Genomic DNA, 20,911 nt, shown 5'->3' on the forward strand with positions numbered 1-20,911 from the left:
CGGCTGGGTCCAGGAGGTTGTAAATTCCTCGAGAGAGGGAGTGGTGCCTGCCGCTTTAAAAGAGGCAGTAATTAGACCACTCCTGAAAAAGCCTAACCTGGACCCAGAGGATGTTAACAATTATAGGCCAGTGGCCAACATCCCCTTCCTGGGCAAGGTGCTTGAGCGGGTGGTTGTAGGACAGCTCCAGGCACTGTTGAATGAAACGGATTATCTAGATCCATTTCAATCGGGCTTCAGGCCTGGTTTTGGAACGGAAACTGCCTTGGTCGCCCTGTGGGATGACCTCTGCCGGGAGAGGGACAGGTGGAGTGCGACCCTGTTGATTCTCCTGGACCTCTCACCGGCTTTCGATACCATCGACCATGGTATCCTTCTGGATAGGTTGTCTGGGTTGGGAGTAGGAGGCACTGCACTACAGTGGTTCCGCTCCTACTTGGATGGCCGATTCCAGAAGGTGGTGCTGGGGGATTACTGCTCTGTGCCATGGCAATTGTGCCATGGGGTTCCACAGGGCTCTATTTTATCCCCCATGCTGTTTAACATCTACATGAAACCGCTGGGGGAGGTTATCCGGAGGTGTGGGCTGAGGTGCCATCAATATGCAGATGACACCCAGTTCTACCTCTCTTTTACATCAAAACCAAGTGAGGCAGTGACTGTTCTGAATCAGTGCCTGGGCACGGTAATGGACTGGATGAGGGCTAATAAACTGAAACTCAATCCAGACAAGACGGAGGTACTGTTAGTGGGTGGTTCGTCTGCCCGGCTAGGTGATATTCAACCTGTTCTGGAAGGGGTTGCACTCCCCCTAAAGGATCAGGTTCGTAGTTTGGGGGTGCTCTTGGATCCAGAACCGTCACTTGAGGCACAGGTGAACTCAGTGGCATGGAGCACTTTTTATCAGCTTAGGCTGGTATACCAACTACGCCCTTATCTGGACAGAGATAGCCTTGCTACAGTTATCCATGCTCTGATAACTTCTCATCTGGATTACTGCAATGCGTTATACGTGGGGCTGCCTTTGAAAACGGTCCGGAAACTTCAGCTGGTCCAAAACAGGGCAGCAAGATTGTTAACAGGGACTGGCCTGCGAGCTCATATTACGCCAGTACTTTTCCAGCTGCACTGGCTGCCAGTCCATTTCCGGGCCCGATTCAAAGTGCTGGTGTTAACATTCAAAGCCCTTAACGGCTTGGGGCCAGGTTACCTGAAGGATTGCCTCCTCCCATATGTGCCTGCCCGGACCTTAAGATCATCATCAGCGGCCCTTCTCCATGAGCCCCTGCCAAAGGAAGTGAGGCGGGTGGCTACTAGGAGGAGGGCTTTTTCTGCTGTGGCACCCCGGCTCTGGAATGAGCTCCCTAGTGAGGTTCGCCTGGCACCTACATTGTATTCGGCGCCAGGTGAAGACCTTTTTATTTTCACAGGCATTTTAGCATTTTAGCTTTCTAAATTTTTATCTTTGCTGTTTTAAATCTGTATTTTAAACTCTTGCACTGCTGCTAGGTTTTATTGTGGTTGTATTGTTATATTGTGGTTTTAATGTTCTGTATATTTTAAATTGTTTTATTGTGTGTTGTTTGGATTTAATTTTTGTGAACCGCTCAGAGAGCTTTGGCTATTGGGCGGTATAGAAATGAAATAAATAAATAAATAAATAAAATCGATGTCAGCCTTGCTTTGTCAAATAAGGATCTTTGCAGGAGAATTAGAATATATAAGTGTGACTGGATCATATACATTTAGTATAAATTTAGTAGTGGCTGCACATGCACCTTGAAAACTGTATGGTTTGAATTCTTAACCATACAGTTGGGAACTGCAAGAAAAACCATCCATTGGTATTGGAAGAAAAACAATACCAATGGATGACAATAAATGAAGATCTATTTCATTGACAACTTATTCACATGAGATAAGCTCACTATAGTGGACAATGTCTTCCTTACTAAGGGACGTATCTGGAGCATGATAAAAAGGCTGTCATGGAGATCATCAACACAAGATGGAAGTTTCAAATGGAAGGGTAATTTGCATTACCACATTAAACACAGTTTGTGAATTAGCACTTGTGCTGAGGGCAGAAACACATTTTTAACCAATATGTGCTTTAATTATGTGAGTAATATCCCATGGGGATGGTGCTTGAGATGCACTGAGGTTAATGTAGTTAGATATTTTCATGGTATCTTAAGCAAATGATATTTGTGGAATATAAAGCCTGACAAAGAAAGCCAAGATGCAAACTTCAAGTTAAATATTATATTTACTTTACTCATCTCGTCACTCATATATCACACAGTAAATTTAACTTACATAATACTGATCTCTTTTCACATTGTTATGTATTGGCTATTTTGTAGTAATACACATTAGAGTTCCTTTTGCTTCTTCATTTGTATATAGGTACTATTTTATTAGTAATTTTAAGGAACAGGTGGTTCCGTGCATTTCCTTTCCATTGATTCCATGTCTGCAACATAAGCTATATTTGCTTACTCTTGAGGAAATAAATGGAAAATGCAAAATCAAATGGTATTGTTTCTTTCACTTGCATCATATTTATGTACACCTACAAAGATACCCAACTGAACAAACTGTCAAAATATATACAGACATAAACATGTTCTTTGTAAGTCACTTACCTGATGATATGGTGCTGCTTTTTTCAGAAAATGTGCTCTCCATACAAGAAAGTTCACTATTATTTTTATATGCTCATATATTTTATGTTTGTGGGCAAAACTTTCCAATGGCACTAGTTTTGTCTATTTAAATAACTGGTACAAATGTGTTTAAGAAAAAACTGATCTCTCCGTGACATATTCTGGTGCCAAAGTCAATTATTAACACTGTGTACAAAAAGTATGCTCTAGACAAGGAATTTTAAATGCTGGCTGGTTTTGGTGTCCTGCACACACTTTAAAGTTAGAAATTAAATTGTATGTTTCTCATAATATTCCAGTATCACACTCACAGCTTCTATTAACAGTGCAATCCTGTACACATAATTTTACTTAGAAAGGTAAAAACTTCATTAATTAAATCACTTGATTTGGAACCTAAATTATAATATACCAACATAATGCCTAATAATCTCATTAATATGATAAATGTCCCCTATTTATTGAATGAAAAGCAATTTAAAGTTAGAAAATAAAACTCTACATGTTTCTCATAATATTCAAATATCACACCCATAGCTTTTTTTAACAGTGCAATCCTATGCATGTTTACCTAGAAGTAAGCACCACTGTGTTCAGTGGAGATTACTGCCTAATAAATGTGTTTGGGAATGTATCCTCAATCTTCAGTGAAACAAGCTATACATTTACTAAAGGTGTTCAGTCAATAACAATTTTCCTTGATTATTCTGAAATAATTATTTGGCACATATCTATGGCTCAGGCAATAGCGAGCTCACTTATTTCTGTTGTTCGAGGAGTGCAAGCTGTCAACAAATAACTAAGTGTCCAGTAATATAAATTCCAATAGAAAACGCTCCCATCCTGAGCAATACTCACTGACAAATTGTCTCTATTTACCATACATACTGCAGCTGTCATCATGGGGTTCCCATCAATAAATAAAATGTCAATGCAACAATAAGCAGCAAGCAGAATGGAGAAGAGAAGGTCTGATAGGCAGCTGATGGCATAAAAATATCTTCATACTTGTAAATACTGACCACACGCTCTGAGACAGGCGGAGAATCTATGTCATGCCGAGTTATAGAACCTAAAACAGGTAAAAAATGGGAACAATATATATTAGCAATGTTGCTTAAACTGCTGATTACATATTTCTGGCTAACCAGTTAGTGTTTGAAATGGTCATCCTGATCCTATAGATCTACTTTTCTTGAAAGGAGCAACAAAAACTTGCATTGCCTCAATTCAAGCAACATCTCATCATCTGGTGGCAGCCATTCTATCAGACTGCAGCAGAGGGAGAAAAGGGAAGAAAGGCCATTCCATCAGTTCCTCCTTTCACTGACGTTTCCATCCTGGCTAGTCATTAGCATTGTACGTTGTACGTTGGAAGTGGAATTAAAGCAATGGTTACACACTGCAGTTAATATTGTTCTTCATCTTCATTCACATCCAGCAATTCCCATCCACATGGTGAAGGGTGCATGTGTGCATGCCTCAGGAGAATGAGGTGCACGAAGAATTAATCCTCCCTCCCCATGCTTCCTTTTTCTGCTAAAACTGCAAAAAAGGTGAAATATCTCACTGTTTGGCAAAGCACTCTGAGCCTTCATAGAAGAGGGTGGGATTTCCCCCCTTCCTTCTGTGACTTTAGTGGATGCATAGAGCTTTGAAACCATCCAGAGGTCCTGGTGTTTTCTTGGCTGGCCCAGTGCCAGTATGGGAGAATTCAAAGCTCTATGGCTCCAGGAAGTCACAGAAGGGAAGGGAGAATCCTCTCAGTCACATTAAGCCTTGGAGGTCTTTGCAGAACAGTGAGACATTTCATTGTTTTGCAAAGCCAGCTAAGTGCAATACGAAGTCCCTGTCCTCTCCACTCCAGGACAAAGGAAATAAAGATAATTGCTTCAGTGCTATAAAGAGAATTGATACAGTGCAATGAGTAAGTGGAGGATGGGGAAAATGGGATTGTATATCTAATGGAGGAGAGGACAGGACTGTAACACTAATGTTATTTACACCGGCCAGGTTTCCACAGCAATTCTGTTTTTTTGTTTAGAAATTGGAATACATGAGCTGGATAATCAGTAAACACTGAGTAAACAAAGGATGGTGATTCTGGACTAAAATTCTTGGATACTCCCAGATGAGACTTTTATAGTGCTATCACCCTGCCTCATTCACAGAATTTTATGGGGGTCCAGAATGAGTTGTCCTCAACTCATAACCCTCCCATGTTTTCCCACCACTTCTTCCATCTTTTCTCTTAATGCAGATAATCTGTTAAGAAAGAAAAGACAGAATAGCTGCACAATGCCTTCTCACTGGTATCACTAGGAGCCCTCCATCTACAAGCACCCCTAGTTTGAAAGTAGCCTCAGCCCCCAACAGATGTGTCTCCTTACTGCAAGGAGAGATATGCATGGGGCTATAAGAGCTGCCTAATGCTGGGGATAGCAAGGACTACTTGCTAGTACATAGGCATAGTGTTAATGAAATGTGTTCTTTACAGTGCAATCAAAGTACAGTTGCTTGGAAGTAAGTCCCATTGAACTTAATAGGGCTTACTGCTGAGTAAACATGCTTAGGATTGCAGCTTCCACAACCTGGTGCCCTCTAGATGTTTTGGCCGGCAACTCCCATCATCCCCAGCCAGCATGGCTGATGCTCAAGGATCATAGCAGCTGTTGTGAAAAAACACCAGGTTGCCTACCCTGTGTTCCACTTACTTGATGACTTGTTTAGCTGCTTTCACTCACTCTGGGACAAGACACCACATGCACAGTCCCATGCATGTTTAGACAGAAAAAAGGCCTACAGTCCTATGCTGGTTGGGGTATGCTGGGAGTTGTAGGCCTTTTTTCTGTCTAAATATGTATAGGATTGCACTTTAAATCTATTTAGACATCTACATTGTTGCATTTGTTTTGTGTGCCCATCAGAAAGCAGAACTTTCCAGTAATTATCTTTGAACTGAAGTCTTGTCAGCAATACTGAATATCAAACAGTATTTGCTGTGATAAATATCACACATCCTCTATGATAGTTAGAAAAAATATATGTTGCCCATGTTTGATATATTAAATATATTGGGGAAGATTGCACTATCAGGATGAGGAGCGGCAGCATGGCATTCACTCTGTGTTCTATATACGCTATAGCAGAGGGAAAGAAACCCACTCCATCAGGCTCCTCCTTTCCCTCAACTATTTCCATTCATGCTGATCATTATAAGAACTTCGTAACTTCAAGAACTGGTGCCTGAGTTTGGTTTTTACCAGTACTGGGGTGGGACGTTTTATACAATACACAGATTGTCAGGTGCATTCCCATTTACTAACTCACACATGTAGGCTGCTCACAGATTTCACGAAAAAAACACTGTAGGTTTGGATGGCACTCTTGCAGAACAAGCCATTTTCCCCTGTACTTCTTGTGGTAAGAAAGGATGAGTCAAGTCTGCAGTTAAGATTCCGTTAGGTGTGTCTTGGAAGGGGCAGGGGGGGGGGGGGGAGAGCAGCTTGTCTAACAGGAGGTGTGCCAAGTGTGTCCAAATACCACCAAGGAATTTTCCTTGCTGTTTCTGTTGTAGACCAACAGTGATTGCTTGATGTAGTAAAGCCATGCCAGTCCAACAATGCCAACAGTGTTTAGGAAACCAAGAGGGGAGAGGCAGTAGAAGCAGGGGGAAAACAAATCAGGAATGGGCAAGAGACACTGTGGTTTGTTTGTTTGTGAGATAATGTACGGCTAGATCAACAAACCGTGGTTAAAAAACAAATCCTGGTTTAGCATTATGTGCAAACACAGCAACAGACTAACATGGCTTCTTCTCTGGGAAAGGTTCCATGCTGAACACCATGTTAGGTCATTTCTGTATTGTAATATTTTGTGCCACCCAAAGATGTTAAACCCTAGTCAAAATGTATTTTTTTGAAAAATATTTCAATCATTCCACCTCCTAAGTGATAGGGAACAGTTTCATGCGTGGTTATTCTCCTATAATTTGAAAAATGGCACACAAGACCTTTTGCAAGCTAACTAGATTTACTTTCCAGCTAGTAAAGGGTGTTTTTGTTTTCAAACTTGTTCCACTCAAAGTATCCTTTCCACATTAATTTAACTATCAAAGGAATCCCTGCATATCTGCAATGGAACCCCTAACCAATGCAGAGGATTTTAGATGCATTCTACTGTGTAGTTCACATGGGACCCTGACCATAGGACCTCAGCATTGCCTGAGAGGAAGTTTAGTAATGGCAGATGATCTGTCTTTTAAACAGCTTGTCCACCACTACTTATCAAGGAACTCCTGACAAGCTCCTTATGGGTCCCGCTTCTACTTAAAGTAATGCAATTGTGCAGTCACAGAAACACAAAACAAGACCAACTTACCCTGAATTGCTGGGCCCCAAGCAAATAAATAGTACCAACTCAGATGAAGATCTACAATCGTTTCATCTCTGGGAACCCTCACTGGACGTTTGAATCGACATGTTACGCGATTGTTTTCAAAAATACCTTCTTCATCTCGGGCGGGATTCCTCTCGATCTCTCTTGCCCACTGACCAACATTGTAGAAGTGATGTATTCTGACTCTTCCATTGTCATCATGAACACAGGCCATGACATCATCTCCACCCTAAATTGAAAAACTAAGTAAGGATTCCACTGTGACATTATCTCTACCCAAGAGAAACCAAGGGGTTGCTCACAAATAACTATGAGATGAATAATTAACAATAATACTTTTACTTCTTATACTCTGTCTTTTAGAACTATGTACGGGCATGGGTAGAAAAATATCTCTGCATTTATAGATATTAGCACAGATGTCACACCTTAAGACGATGAATAAATAAGGGTGCAATTCTATGCATGTTTAACCCATTCTTGTGCAGTGAAGGAGGCTGGAGGAGCCAGTCAAAGCCTACTGCTTCAGCAGGTGGTACCTGCCCTCTGCCTACATACTGTCAGCCACTATCTCCTGCTCAATATGTATGGGTTTTTGTTGTTTATTTGGTCAGTCGCTTCCGACTCTTCGTGACTTCATGGACCAGCCCACGCCACAGCTTCCTGTCGGCAGTCGCCACCCCCAGCTCCCCCAAGTCGAGTCCGTCACCTCCAGAATATCATCCATCCATCTGGCCCTTGGTCGGCCCCTCTTCATTTTGCCTTCCACTTTGCCTAGCATCAGCATCTTCTCCAGGGTGTCCTGTCTTCTCATGATGTGGCCAAAGTACTTCAGTTTTGCCTTTAATATCCTTTTATTTTAAAGCTGCCTTATCCTGAGTCAGACTATTGGTTCATCTAGCCCAATACTGTTGACAATGACTGGCAGCAGCTCTCCAAGGTTTCAGGCAGGAGTTTTCAGGCTCCCTGATTCAGGCCTTCCCCTTCCTGGCTGTCCCCACTTGGGGCATCTCTGACCAGTGGAACCTAACCAACACTACAGGAAAGTTTGCAGGGCAGAGTTGGGCACCATCAGTTGGAGGCACTTTGGCCTCCTCTAGGCAATTTTATACAACCCTCCTGAAACCACTGTGATTGGAAGTATAATGATATACCCTGATAAAGTCATTCCCGTATTAGAAGCTAGAGCGGTCAGTCACAAAACAATACCGCCCTCCTCCGCCTCCCCATTATCTACTTGGTGATTTCCATTTATGGACAGCTTGGGGGAGGTACAAAAATGTATTAAATAGTGATAAAACGGTTGAGAAATGACAACACCCTTCCAAGGCTCCAGGACAGATTTGAATTCTTGGATCCAGTCCACTTCACCTCAGACCACCTTGGATCTGAGCCACCTTGGAATCAAAAGCAGTCTGAATATATCTAAGGAGGGATATTCAATTAGGACTCCTGCCTCATCTGAGGCTATTGCACAGCCCTAGTTTTCATCTCCAATTTGCTTTGAGCATCCAGCCTATCAATAAACAAGTGGACTTTGATTATAACACCGGAAAGGTTTTGCTCATAACTTTTTTTCCTTCCCCTTGACTAGTGTCAGGTAGGCCATTCTAGACCCACCTATACAAGCTGTGCAAATGGTTACATCTGCCATGTTGGTTATACTTTTATTCATAAGGCCTTTCCTTCTCAGAAAAAAAAATCAATGCTTATTTGAACTCATAACACTTCCTTACCATTTTCTTATCGGAGGAAAATCCCACAGCCACCCAGCCATCTGTCTCAGCGCTCAGCTCAAACTCTATGTCAGCTCCTATTCTGCGATAACTGAGAAAGTAATCGCAAGTCTCTGCATTACATCCTGGTTTACCATACCTACATGTGATAGAAGAAACAAAACATAACTTCTTGCAGTTCAGAGATATTCTAAGAACATTTTGTTGAGGTTTACCTATACTCCAGCTAAACAAAATTTGCTACTGACATGGGACTCAGTCTGCACAAAATTATCCACATCAAAGTCCCACTGAAATAAATGGTGAACAGAACTGCAGCCCTATATCGGGCATGCTTAGGACAGCAGTTCTAAGACATTAAGGACACAATGCTATGCGTGTTTAGACAGGAAAAATCCTACAACTTATAGCATTCCCCAGCTAACATGGCTGGCTGGGGAATGCTGGGCATTGTAGGACTTTTTTCTGTCTAAACATGCATAGGATTATGTCCTAACTCTCTTGTTGTTCTGTTTTGTCTTCTTTTGCCTTGGGGAAGTTCCTGTAAAGAACAGATCTATGCAGGAGGCCTGACCTGTTGGTTTATCTTGCAGATCTCTAATAATGTCTGTTCCTTTAAGCAAGTATTAAAAATACCCTGCCTTTCTAGGCAAAATGCTCATGTAAGGCAGTTTACAGTATCTTAAAATAGAACAAGATAATGTATAAACAAAGAATCAACCAACAATCAACCGAAAGAGCAAAAAAGGAATCAGAAGAAAATTAAGTAAAAAGCATCAGCCAAATAATAGTTTTTAATGCCTGCTTAAACGTGGGCAAAAGGGGTGGGGACAGGCAAATCAGTCTGAGTAGAATATTCCATAATATGAGTGCCACGATGGAAAAGGCCTGCTTTCTCATCCTCGCCAACCAACCTTCCGTCAGAGCTTCAGCCTGATTCATATGGAAGGAGGAAATTCCTGAGATATTCTGGTCCCAGATTATTTTACTTCTACAGGTGACTAGTATGCAAGGGTTCTCCAGCACAAGATAGATTTCCAACTCCAATAAAACTGCATGCCATTAAACTCAAGTTTACAATGTAACAGCCATAAATATATGCTAATGGAAAACATGGAGAGTCCCTGTTTGTAGTCCGCGATTTCTGTATTTACAAACTTACAAATAGACCTATGCTGTCCATACCAACCTAAAGCATCCTTTCGTTTTTCCACAATCATCCACTCTAATTTTTGCAAATGGATCCACCGGAGGAGCAGTAGGGAAAGGATAACCTTGAAGAATTGGAAGAAATAATTAAATAATTAATGTAGTGCAATATACCATCACAGTACTAGAAAACTAACTGTTATGATTCTAGCAGTGACCTGTTAGGGTCAGGTATCAGCCTGCAAAGTGGCATGCACACATGCGCTTATTGTGCTCTTATTTTCCCTTAGGTCTAGATGGAAGGCACAGTCCCAGAGCCAAAGTCGACATATTATTTATGATGATTAAGATCTCCACTGAAAAATTCAATAGCTAGCATCGGGAGGAGCTAAATCGGATTGGGGCTATGGCACTGGGGATGTTAATCTTTTCCCCATGTGCCATTTTCCTAATGAAAATTCTTCCCTGAGGATTTGCTATTTACCTTGAGACGGAAAACATACAGGAATCCATAGGTGTAGAGGGATAGAAGAAGCAGGAGGCTACGAAAGGAGGTGGTGGGAGTGGCTGAAAAAACAGTGGACTTAAAGAAGCGGGGGGGGGGGTTAAGAAAAAGGGGATGTTCCACAGAAAAGAGAAAAAGGCCAGAGGGGGGACCCTGGAAATGGGGTGTGAGGAGAAGAAAAACTGGAAAAGAGTTTAGGAAGACAGGAGAGGTGCCAAGGGCCAGAAAATGCAGAAGTGAAAATCATGTTGATATACTCACTCACTCACACACTCATTCACTCACTCATACACATACACACCACTTCTGCAAGCAGTGATAAGTTCCGGGGCACAGTGCTTACTCAGGTTTGGTTCCATTTCAGATCATAAAAGTATATCAGGAGATTGTGTTGCCTAATAACTGCTCCAAATACTACAAAAGTGTCACCTATGTAGGGAACTGATTTATAACATTTCAAGCAATTCTCAGCTTCTGCCTTTGTTTTACATTCCTTTGATACGGAGTCATTTTAATCACTCTATCTCAACGCATTTCTGTATTTTATTACAACCGAAGCAGTTCAAAACAAAGCATGAGAAAACAATGATCATATAAATACATCTAAATACATGTACAGTACATTATTATCTTAACATCTGCCTAGAAAAGATAATTCAAAATGATTTCATAATAGATACATAATTAAAAAAAACACACCTCACTATCAAACAAGTCACTCATAATTAATTAGTAATGGGAAAGGAGTGAGACACTCAGAAGGTGGTAGCAGCAGAATGAGCCTTTTAAAAAAAACTAACAAGGGAGTCCTCCGTCAAGGTGCTGTGGGAACAAGGTGAAACACTGTCTGGCCTAGTTGGCAAATGGCGAAAGCTCTCGCCTCTGTCAGGGTGGTCAAAATTTTAATGACACAGCTTTCCACCTGTATTTTACTAAGAAGTAAAGATATGGATCTAACTTCTCAGCATTCTGAACAGTGCCAAGGTTGCTAGATTTGCTCCCTTCATTCATAAAAATATGGAAAATTCCAGTCCAGCTCGCCTTTACTGCCAAATAATGAACTGATCAACTCTTCACAGAAGGGGAAACTATTTCTAACCACTTAAAAAAAAAACACTAAATAGTAAACATGCCATACTTTCCAAACAAGTCATAATGGCTACAAATGTACAGCATTGTACATAGCAACCAAACTTACATTCTTCAAAACCATGCTGAAATCAGTGTAGGTCTATGTGATCACTTTCACCCAATGGCTGTAAAATACACATATGTTCCATCTTTTCCAGAACCTCTTGCACACAAAAGAACTTCATAAAAACAGAAAAATGTACTAAGCTAAGAATATATTAAGAATATTAAGCTAAGAATACTCCAGCAAAGGAGATCGTTACCTTGTCGTGGTGCTGGAGCTTGAGCACCTCAATGACGTCATGCGCTAAACCGTGAAGGGACACCCAAGACGGGAAGGTCATGACAGAGAGGTCAGACTAAATACGATCCCTGGGGAAGGAAACGGCAACCCACCCCAGTATTCTTGCCATGAAAACTAAATGGATCAGTACAACCAGAGATATGTCGGTATACCATCGGAAGATGGGACTCCCAGGTCGGAAGATGGTCAAAATGCTACTGGGGAACAACAGAGGATAAGTTCAACTAGCCCCAGATGTGATGACGCAGCTAGCTCAAAGCTGAAAGGACGGCTAGCAGCCGATGGTGCTGGTGGTGAACGATGAATCCGATATTCTAAAGATCAACACACCATAGGAACCTGGAATATAAGATCTATAAGCCAGGGCAAATTGGATGTGGTTATTGGGGAGATGTCAAGATTCAATATAGACATTTTGGGTGCCAGTGAACTGAAATGGACTGGAATGGGCCATTTCACATCAAATGGCCACCAGATCTACTACTGTGGACAAGAGGACCACAGAAGAAATGGAGTAGCTTTCATAATTAATAATAAAGTGGCTAAAGCAGTGCTTGGATACAATCCAAAAAATGACAGAATGATCTCAATTCGAATTCAGGGAAAGCCATTTAACATCACAGTGATCCAAATATATGCCCCAACCACAGATGCTGAAGAAGCAGAAGTAGATCAGTTCTATGAGGATCTGCAGCACCTACTGGATAGTACGCCAAAAAAAGATGTTATTTTCATTACAGGAGATTGGAATGCTAAGGTGGGTAGTCAAACGACACCTGGAATTACAGGCAAGCATGGTCTGGGAGAACAAAATGAAGCAGGACATAGGCTGATAGAATTTTGCCAAGACAACTCACTGTGCATAACAAACACTCTCTTCCAACAACCTAAGAGATGACTTTATGCATGGACTTCACCAGACGGTCGACACCGAAATCAGATTGACTACATCCTTTGTAGCCAAAGGTGGTGGACATCTATGCAGTCGGTAAAAACAAGACCTGGAGCTGATTGTAGTTCAGATCACGAACTTCTTATTGCACAATTTAGAATCAGACTAAAGAGAATAGGGAAGGCCCACAGATCAGTTAGATATGAGCTCACTAATATTCCTAATGAATATGCAGTGGAGGTGAAGAATAGATTTAAGGGACTAGATTTAGTAGATAGGGTCCCGGAAGAACTATGGACAGAAGTTCGCAACACTGTTCAGGAGGCGGCAACAAAAAACGTCCCAAAGAAAAAGCAAACCAAGAAGGCAAGATGGCTGTCTGCTGAGACATTGGAAGCAGCCCAAGAAAGAAGGAAAGCGAAAGGCAACAGTGATAGGGGGAGATATGCGCAATTAAATGCAAAATTCCAGAGGTTAGCCAGAAGAGATAAGGAATTATTTTTAAACAAGCAATGCGCGGAAGTGGAAGATGATAATAGAACAGGAAGGACGAGAGACCTCTTCCAGAAAATTAGAAACATCGGAGGTAAATTCCAGGCAAAACTGGGTATGATCAAAAACAAAGATGGCAAGGAACTAACAGAAGCAGAAGAGGTCAAGAAAAGGTGGCAAGAATATACGGAAGATCTATATAGGAAGGATAATAATATCGGGGATAGATTTGACGGTGTGGTCAGTGAGCTAGAGCCAGACATCCTGAAGTTGAATGGGTCTTAAGAAGCATTGCTAATAACAAGGCAGCAGGAGATGACGGTATCCCAGCTGAACTGTTTAAAATCTTGCAAGATGATGCTGTTAAGGTGATGCATGCCATATGCCAGCAAATTTGGAAAACACAAGAATGGCCAACAGATTGGAAAAGATCAACTTATATCCCCATACCAAAAAAGGGAAGCACCAAAGAATGTTCAAACTATCGAACAGTGGCACTTATTTCACATGCCAGTAAGGTAATGCTCAAGATCTTGCGAGGTAGACTCCAGCAATTCATGGAACGAGAATTGCCAGACGTACAAGCTGGGTTTAGAAAAGGCAGAGGAACTAGAGACCAAATTGCCAATATCTGCTGGATAATGGAGAAAGCCAGGGAGTTTCAGAAAAACCTCTATTTCTGTTTTATTGACTATTCTAAAGCTTTTGACTGTGTGGATCATCACAAATTGTGGAATGTTCTTGGTGGGATGGGGACACCAAGTCATCTTGTCTGCCTCCTGAGGAATCTGTATAACGACCAAGTAGCAAAGGTAAGAACTGACCACGGAACAACGGACTGGTTTAAGATTGGGAAAGGTGTACAGCAGGGTTGTATACTCTCACCCTACCTATTCAACCTGTACGCAGAACACATCATGCGACGTGCTGGGCTTGATGAATCCAAGGCTGGAGTTAAAATCGCTGGAAGAAACATTAACAATCTCAGATATGCAGATGATACCACTTTGATGGCTGAAAGCGAGGAGGAGCTGAGGAACCTTATGACGAAGGTGAAAGAAGAAAGTGCAAAAGCTGGGTTGCAGTTAAACCTCAAAAAAAACCAAGATTATGGCAACCAGCTTGATTGATAACTGGCAAATAGAGGGAGAAAACGTGGAGGCAGTGACAGACTTTGTCTTTCTAGGCGCAAAGATTACTGCAGACGCTGACTGCAGTCAGGAAATCAGAAGATGTTTACTTCTTGGGAGGACAGCAATGGCAAATCTTGATAAAATAGTTAAGAGCAGAGACATCACACTGGCAACAAAGGTCCACATAGTTAAAGCAATGGTATTCCCTGTAGTAACCTATGGCTGCGAGAGCTGGACCATAAGGAAGGCTGAGCGAAGGAAGATAGATGCTTTTGAACTGTGGTGCTGGAGGAAAATTCTGAGAGTGCCTTGAACTGCAAGAAGATCAAACCAGTCCATAGTCCAGGAAATAAAGCCAGACTGCTCACTTGAGGGAAGGATATTAAAGGCAAAACTGAAGTACTTTGGCCACATCATGAGAAGACAGGACACCCTGGAGAAGATGCTGATGCTAGGCAAAGTGGAAGGCAAAATGAAGAGGGGACGACCAAGGGCCAGATGGATGGATGATATTCTGGAGGTGACAGACTCGACCTTGGGGGAGCTGGGGGTGGTGACGGCCGACAGGAAGCTGTGGCGTGGGCTGGTCCATGAAGTCACGAAGAGTCAGACGCGACTGATCGAATAAACAACAAGAATATTGTAACCTAAGTAGGTTGCAGATGTGGCCAAGTACAAGGATGGGCAACAAATAAAACAAACACATCAGTTAGCTACAGATTATAACACAAGAGTTTAACTAGGAAGAAGGTTATCCTTCGTTACTTGTAAGAATATTCATACTACCAACTTTGCCTCAAAGAGAGTGTACAAGGTCTCTAACTAAAGCTGTAGTCGTATGCACACTTACCTGGGAGTAAACCCAATTAAACTCAATGGGACTTCTGAGTAGATATGTCGGACTGCACAGAGTGTCAATGGAAATAACATGCATCCTCACCTGCAGGTTCCTCAAAACGTCATACATGTACTGCTTAACACTACAGCAGTGGGGTATACCCATCAAACACCCCCATACAACAGAGGCTACAGCTCCATTAATATCTGCCCACAGAATAAGGATTACTAAAATATATATTTCAAAGGCACTATGGAGATTATGGTGTGACTGTGTATATGTATCTATTCTCTTGGGATGGGCAAAGTTATGGGCATGTGTTGGTGGCAGGTTCTTTTACAGTATTTAATTTCTAAAATGAAAGAGAAATAAATCTGCATGGAGATGGCACCTTTTGGTCTGAAAGCTCTTCCAGCTGTCGTAGGGTTGTTTGCCAGCTACTCTAGCATAGTGGCTACAGGTGCAATCCTAATCCCACTTTCCTGGAAGTAATCTCTCTGAATGCAATAGCTCTTACTTCTGAGTAAGCATGCATGGTACAGGAATGACATGTTAACCAGAAGTTCCCTGATTTAAATGTCACTTCTGCTATGAACTGACTAGACTGTTTCAGGCGAGCTACTCTGCTTCCAGATGGAGGACTCCTGGCACTACCAGTCAAAAAGTACTGTGCACCCATTCCATCTTTTCCACCTTAACTAATTTTTTTCTGCTAAGAAAAAAGCAGCAGCATGGGAAAACCTGGAAGAGTTAGACATAGAAGATGTCATCGGGTGGGATCCAGAGTCTGCCTTCCACAAGAGGAAGGAGCTTTCCACAAGAGAAAGAGCTCTGCTCACAGAAGGTCCCGCTGCCCAATTTTTAGGGATCCCCCCTCCCCACACATTACATCTCATCCCATTCAGCGGGGGCTCCTGACTCTTGGTGTAGCATTTTTAAGGGTTTGGAAGCAGGACCAGCATCAAGGGTAGGCATGGGTTGGCACCTCCCCAAAGCCCACACTCCAGCAGGGGCCCATTGACAAGAGTCCCCTGTACTAGCTCCCTTTCTCCACCTTTGCAAGCTGCTTGTTCACTGGCCTGTCACTCTGGACCAGACAATGGAGGTGGTGAGAAGGAGGAGCAGTAGATGCAACTGCCTACTTGCTCATTGGCCCTCTGCCTGTCAAGGAAGCAAGCAAGTAGTAGCAATGATGAGACAGAGGATGAGGAGCAATCACAGCTGGTGACAATGGCAGTGACAAGGTAGACTCATACAGGGAGGGGGCATATTGAGGGTGTCTTGCCCAAAGGCCCTCAAAAACCTAGAACCAGCACTGGTTCAAGGGGCTGCCATGGGAAGGAGGGGGCAGGGAAGTCCACTCCCGACTGTGCAGTTGATCCAGTTTAAATATGGATCCAATCCATCATCTGGACCCTCCCATATAATTCCATTTTTAGGCAGGTTGATTGCTGAATAGAAGCCATGTCTGGAATATAGGAAGCTGCCTAAGACCGAAACAGTCCTTTTGACTGACAGCAGACAATACCGAGTTAGATGGATCAACCCCGGTATAAAACAGCTTCCTCTGTTCCAGACATGGCTTTTATCATGCAATCAACCTGCCTCAAAAAGAGAATTTGACTGTTAGTGCTGGGAGTCCTCCTTCTGGAAACACCCAGAATAGCTTGTCTGACACAACCTAGGACTGATCTACATGTTTTATGCTGGTTCTTTAATGTCTGGCTCATGCAGAGGATGCACAATGCACACCCCAATCCAATGTGCTGACGCTGCTTCTCCCTCAATAATCTGTTGTTTCCCAAACCACAGTTTTCTGATGCTTATTTATTCAAACCTAGAGGTATTATAACTCTTACCAGTAGGAGTGGCTTTAAAACTGTAGAGCCTGTTTTGTCAAATTTTCTTCACCTTCTCTCCCCCGCCAGCTCCATTCCCACCCCTCATGTCTTTTTCTTCCTACTTTAATTCCCTGCTCTTACCTCCTGCTGATTTTTGTGGGTTTTGCAGGCAGGAAAAAACACCAGAAAAAAGCCATGGCCTCCCCTACTTCTCTCCCCACCCTCACATCTTTCTCCTCTTCCGTGATTTTTTGTCAGCTATTTTTGACTAGGTAAGCATGGAGTTGCACAGCTGTGAATGACCATAGAATTAATTTTTAAATCTCCATTGCTGCATGCCATCAAAGGTGTCCATGCAGTTAGCAGACTCAAAAAAAAAAGAGAGAAAGGAAACAAACAGCAGCACGTCCTCCCATTCCCCCTGCAATTGCATCACTATACTGAGGTTTGTCATGCACTTGCACTACAAACACAGACAGAACACACATGACCTTTCAAATTCTTCCTTCTCCCACAATTAGGACATTATGCATTTATGTGTGTCACTCGATCACATCATAAACATGGTAGATACTGTGCTGTATTCATTAGCATGTGACCCCAGAGCAACACTTGTGTTTTGAAAGAAAACCAGTACAGCAATGCCTCAGACATGAAAGGGGCTCTAGTGTCGACCCGCCCCATGTGTGTTCATGAAAGAAGTAAGATTTGAATCAGGGAATATCTGGCAGCACCATCTCTTTCTCTATTTCAGACCCTCAATCTGCAATGTGGAGATGGTAGTAAGCTACTTTTACAGGGCTGTAATAAGATAACATGACACACTTTGAACACACTAAAGCACTACTTAAAATGTATCTACTATAAATTATATATTATATATTATAAATATTATCTCAGTTCAAATTTGTTCCACACATAAACCACAACAAGCTCATATCAATGAGTATATAATTTAAATGTCAAAGCATCAAGACAAACAGCATTAAGTCTTCTTTTATCTGGCCTTTTCCCAAGCATGTTTCATTAGCCTGTTCTGGGGCTTTAGCTGCAATTAGGATTAGATTTTTGTGTGTCTGGGCTAGATGTTTTATTGCTGGTGTTTTGTTACTTTTATTAATTTTTGCTGTTTTATCATCGGATTTCATTATATGGGATCTTATTGTGTAGATCACCTTGTCTTTAAATGTAGCCTAGAGATATTTTTTATTTTCATTTTTAATAAATCATAATAAATGTTATTGCTATTAGTCAAAGTCATAAATTCCCATCCCATAAAAATAAATGTTCCTAATAACAAGCTGTTCAGTGTTCATAAAATGTGGTCTTAGCATATTTGGTAAAGGGTGCAACCCTATGCATGTTTAGACAGAAGAAAGTCCCACAACTCCCAGCATTCCCCGGCCAGCCATGCTGGCTGGAGAATACTGGGAGTTGTGGGACCTTTTTCTGTCTAAACATGCATGGGATTGCACCCTAAATATTGTTACCGGCCTTCCTCAGCGGAGAGGGGAACGGCGCTCTGCATGTTCTCAAAGTCACTCTTTGTATTATCAGCTCATTCGTTCCTGGGCTGAGAGTCCTTTGCCTTGGAGAAACAGAATAGGGTCCAGGCTCTAGGGAAGGGGCCGCGAGTGCTGGCCTCTCTGCGTGCGCGTGCTGCCCGGACAAGAAGGCTCTATTTAAAAGGTGCCCGACTACTTTTACCGTTGGGTTTTTTCAGAACCGTTGGGTTCGATGTAAGTCCTATGACGCACCGATTTGCCCGCCCGCCAACTGAGTCCATTTCCATGGTAACCGCGTGGGCCGTTAGGAATCGAGCGGGCCCTGGGTTCTAACGGCGAGGGGAAAGCTGTCAGAAAAGCATTTTTCTTGCCCCCGCCTCCAAACTCAGGTCTCCTCACAGAGGCGTCGCCACCACCGTCCTCATCATCCCGCACCCTGTCAGAATGGAATAGGCACAGGCCTGCCGCATTTCATAGACCCAGGGTCCTACTGACCCACGCAATTCAAGGCTCAGCCGTGGACAGCGAAAAGACTGGGCGTGTCTCTGAGCATGTGTAGAGTGCACCCCCCCCCCCTCCACAACGCAGCCTTCCAGGCGGAGGCTTTTACGTCCCACCCGGCCAGTCGCTGACACTGCTTGAAGCGCACGGCGCTTCGCTGAAGCCGGGCAGCGACTCGGCAATGGTGCGGGCAGGATGGCAGAGGCTGCGCGGCCCTCCCGCTGTGGGCTTGAAGTAGGACTCTCACGCACGCACACGCCCTCCCTTCCCCCGCCTCACCCTTCCCGCTCCCGGCTGTGGCCGGCTCGTCCCCTCAGGCGGCCGCTCACCGTCGTCGGAGAGGAAGCGCATGTCGTAAAACTCGCTGGCGAAGGTGCCGTATGAAGAGTCGTGGTACTGATGCTGCTCGTCAGGTTGGGCCCCGCCCGCGTCGGCGTCCCTCCCGCGGCCGCCCGCGGCCCTCGCCCCGCTGCTCTCCTCCGCCGGGTTGGCCCAAGAGGAAGAGGTGGCGGCGGGACCGGCCAGCAGCAGCAGCCAAGTCGCCCAGTAGAGCCAGCGCAAGGCTGCTGCAGATGCGGCCATGGCGGCCTCCAACCCGAGCCGGCTTCGTGCGCCGGCGCCTCAGCCTCCGCCTGCGCTTGCTGAGCGGCTCCCCCACCCCCACCCCCTTGCGAGGCTTCGTTCGAAGCCAGGACCAGTTGCTCAGCACCGGGTCTCAACTCCGGAGGATGAGAGGTAATAAAGAGGACTCTGAACATGTACAGAGTGCTTTTCCTTCACAACCACTGACTGACCACAAATAGACCCCCCCACCCCACCCCACACACACCCCTGAGATTTAAAGTAAGCCTGTTCTTCTCCACTGTTCTTCTCGAAGATGAACACTACAACTGTTGTTGTTGTAGTGTTCATCTTTGAACAAAAGGCTAGAAAACTGAAGATGCTTGTTGATGATAACTATTTAGAAAATTATAGAAGGGTAGCCCTGTTAGTCTGTAGCTTCAAAAGCCTTGTGGCACCTTAAAGTCTAAGATTTATTGTGGCATACGCTTTAATGGAGTAGAGTCCACTCACAGTGCAATCCTGGCTACTCAGACATAAGCCTCATTGAGTTCAGTGGGGCTTATTCCCAGGTAAATAGTACAGGATTGCAGCCGTAATCAGATGACTGTTATTCTCCAGTATGCATGCATGTGCGTATAAAGCAGGTATGTATATATAAAGAAAAAATAATCGTGGAGCTAGAAGACCATGAAAGAAAGAGGCTGCTGTGTGCCTGTGTGTGTGTTCTCTATGTCAGTACCTGTGTGTGTATGCCAACTGAGAATAACAGTTCATGAATCTGATGAACGGGGCTTTGGTCCACAAAATCTTCTGCCATAATTAAGGTCTTTAAGGTGCCACAACACTCTTGCTTTTATTTAGCAAAACATCTGTCATTATGATGGGGGGTGTTATTGAGGGGATGCTTGCTTCTTGGGAGCCTGGCAGAAGTATAAAGTATGGGCCAGGTACCCATTATCAAGGGTGAACAGCAGGTTTTTGCCTCATTGCAACAGAAACCTTAAATGCAGGGCTTTGCTTTCCCCCATAGGAGTGAATAACAATCATCCATTCATATGAGAAAGAGCTGCATCGAGGTGTAGACGTTTCAGTTTCCGTTTCCGTTTCTGGCATAGGGGGACCACTGAGCCAAACACAGGACCATAGAAAAATAACCTGGGGCCTGGGATGAAACAGTCTTGGGGCCCTCCTCCTGCACCCCTGCCCATGCCATCAGTTGATAACATAGCATATTAAATACATGGAATATCAAC

At 43.4% G+C, this 20,911-nt stretch overlaps 1 protein-coding gene across 2 annotated transcripts; it reads right to left on the minus strand.

The window, feature by feature from the left end:
- Positions 1-2,245: 2,245 nt before the first annotated feature.
- On the minus strand, positions 2,246-19,691 carry FRRS1L (ferric chelate reductase 1 like). 2 transcript variants are annotated; one of them, XM_084857553.1, is made up of 5 exons: positions 19,424-19,691; positions 9,993-10,077; positions 8,804-8,942; positions 7,176-7,296; positions 2,246-3,741 (listed from the first exon to the last, which is right to left on the minus strand). In XM_084857553.1, the coding sequence occupies exons 1-5, from the start codon at positions 19,674-19,676 to the stop codon at positions 3,569-3,571; spliced, it is 771 nt and encodes a 256-aa protein (XP_084713679.1). In that variant the 5' UTR covers positions 19,677-19,691; the 3' UTR covers positions 2,246-3,568. The 2 variants fall into 2 exon arrangements, with proteins under 2 accessions (XP_084713679.1, XP_084713678.1); XM_084857552.1 differs by having other exon boundaries at positions 2,252-3,741; positions 7,050-7,296.
- Positions 19,692-20,911: the final 1,220 nt, after the last annotated feature.

The sequence above is a fragment of the Heloderma suspectum genome, chromosome 5 (genome assembly GCF_057233095.1).
Source record: "Heloderma suspectum isolate Gila_16-S chromosome 5, 16-S_ref, whole genome shotgun sequence".
In the NCBI taxonomy this organism is placed as follows: Eukaryota; Metazoa; Chordata; class Lepidosauria; order Squamata; family Helodermatidae; genus Heloderma; species Heloderma suspectum.

Coding starts and splice junctions, on each gene's coding strand:
- FRRS1L (XM_084857552.1), bottom strand. CDS start 19,676: ATGGCCGCATCTGCAGCAGCCTTGCGCTGGCTCTACTGGGCGACTTGG. Junction 8,943..9,992: donor AAAACGAAAGGATGCTTTAG/GTTGGTATGGAC, acceptor TATCACATGTAG/GTATGGTAAACCAGGATGTA. Junction 3,742..7,049: donor TTGGGGCCCAGCAATTCAGG/GTAAGTTGGTCT, acceptor TACCTGTTTTAG/GTTCTATAACTCGGCATGAC.